The sequence below is a fragment of the Sinocyclocheilus anshuiensis genome, unplaced genomic scaffold (assembly GCF_001515605.1).
Source record: "Sinocyclocheilus anshuiensis isolate Anshui unplaced genomic scaffold, SAMN03320099.WGS_v1.1 scaffold579, whole genome shotgun sequence".
NCBI lineage: Eukaryota > Metazoa > Chordata > Actinopteri > Cypriniformes > Cyprinidae > Sinocyclocheilus > Sinocyclocheilus anshuiensis.
In genome coordinates, this window is record NW_015551075.1 from 2,491,809 (window position 1) to 2,494,237 (window position 2,429).

The following is a 2,429-nucleotide window of genomic DNA, read 5'->3' on the forward strand; positions in this document are numbered from 1 at the left end:
CACACACACACACACACACACACACACATATATATATATATATTGGACAGTTATGTCCCTCTTTGGTAGGAACGTCTAGGAACTATCCATCACCATTCATTTGAAGGGGATTTTATTTTGAAGACGTACCGGAAGTCCTTCCTTCATAACGTCCGTTTACAGATTGTCCTCTTAGCGTAGCTCACAACAGCGCGCTTCAGCACCGGATTGCGGTTGATTTCAGCGTGAAATAATGGATAACCCTCAGCATTTCAGTTACATGGGCGCTCCGCCGCCTCCCTTCAATGATCCCGCGGGTTCAGATGGCGCTGTTTATGCAGGAGGAGGTGCGGGACCAGCGCCGATGCCTCCTCCACCTCCGCCTGCAGCGGGACACACGTGGAACACGTATCCGCATCCACCACCGGCGGTGCAGCATCACTGGCCCCCGTTCCCACCCTTCGACCCGAGCAGACCACCTCCGGGGAGCTTTGAACCTCCCCAGCACAGCGAGAACCCGCCTCCGTCCTGGTCCCAGAACCAGTGGCGTCCTCCAGAGCATCACTTCACGAGACAAGCCCCACCAAATCAGCATCAGTTTCCAGATGCAGCACCTCCATCGTATCAGTCCAGCGCCAGACTGGAGCTTTACACCTCCAAACGGCAAAATTACCCATTTAACAGCCAGTCTATGAACAGACCCTGGCTGGATGGCCAACGAAACCAGAGTAAAACCATCTCAATAACCGCTTCCGATGAAGAATCCATGCAGAGATTGAGAGATGAGCAGTGGATTCGGACTTTCTTGCTTAAAAGAAGAAATAAATCCACTGAACCAAAGCACACCGAGTCCAAAGCGTCCATCTCTCAGTTCAGAGAGAAGCTGTATGGGACTGTTCAGATGCTGTCTGAGTTAAATATCGTGTGTCGGATGCTGAAGGATCATTTGGAGAATGAGGATGTTTGGACTGAGAGCCTCTCAAAAGCGACCGAGCTGAAGAACCGCATCCAGGAGAGCCTGACGGATCTGAAGGACCCGGACTGTGTCGGCGGCATCAGGAGGAAACTACTGCTGGTAAATAAGAAGAGAGCAAGGATGCGGAGACGAAAGATGGAGCAAAAGGAGGAAAAGCAGGAGCAGGAGGCTAGACGTGCTGAACGAGAGGCGGAGGTTGATAAATGGCAGATGAAACGCATTCAAGAAGTGGAGGAGAAGAACAGAGTGAGGAAAACTTACAGCTTTCAGTAGGGGGCGCCACTCACTCAGTTTAGCCACCAGTGGTTCAATCCTGTTATCCATTGTTCTTTAATCATATGTCTTATAATGTCCCATAAAATATTATATTTATAAATATGACTTAATATTCTACTGTATTATTATTAATTATACTATATAATTTTGTAATATTATACTATATTATTTACGTTTTTGTAAGTAATATATAACTTTATTAATATTAATTAATATTCTACTATATGTGACCCTGGACCACAAAACCAGTCATAAGGGTAAATATTTTTTTAAATTGTGATTTATACACCATCTGAAAGCTGAATAAATAAGCTTTCCATTGATGTATGGTTTGTAGGACAATATTTGATACGACTGTTTGAAAATATGGAATCTGAGGGTGCAACAAAAAAAAATCTAAATACTGAGAAAATCACCTTAAAGTTGTCCAAATGAAGTTCTTAGCAATGCATATTACTAATCAAAAATTAAGTTTTGATATATTTACGGTAGGAAATTTACAAAAGTTTTTCATGGAACATGATCTTTACTTAATATCCTAATGATTTTTGGCATAAAAGAAAAATCAATAATTTTGACACATACAATGTATTTTTGGCTATTGCTACAAATATACCCTTTTATTTAGATATCACCATCATATATTTCATGTCCCATACTAATATTATGCATCTTATCATTAATATTAAACTATTATTATGATTTTGTAGTTAATTATACTATATATACATTTATTATTATACTATATTAATATACCATATTATTTAAATGCTGTATAAGTAAATAATATATTACATAAATTTAATTGTTAATGTTATTTAATATTGTACTATATTTAGATATCCGCAATATATTTCATTGGTCCTATAACAATATATAAACTTTATATTATAGCAATATATTATGCAATTTTTTATACTATTATTATTGTATTAATTATACTATATATATAAATATGTTATTATTATACTATATTATTAATATAATACTATGTTATTTAGGTATTATAATCAGATTATAGTTTTTCCTTTGTCCTCAATATTATGTTCCATCCTGTTAGTCCTTATTAAATAATGCTTTTTTCACAAATTGGACATCACTGCTATATTAACCAGTCAGTATCCAGAACCATACATTAATAATTTTGGTATATATTTCAGGGTGTATATATATATATATATATATATATACAAATCTC

General features: G+C 37.2%; 1 protein-coding gene across 1 annotated transcript in view; it reads left to right on the plus strand.

Annotated features, from left to right (window-relative positions):
- The first annotated feature begins 104 nt into the window (after window positions 1-104).
- Window positions 105-2,429, plus strand: part of pdcd7 (programmed cell death 7) — a 7,975-nt gene continuing 5,650 nt past the window's right edge. Inside the window, exon 1 of the mRNA XM_016452251.1 lies at window positions 105-1,201. Within this exon, the coding sequence (XP_016307737.1) occupies window positions 233-1,201 (969 nt within the window). The 5' untranslated portion in view covers window positions 105-232. The remainder of the gene's footprint in view (window positions 1,202-2,429) is intronic.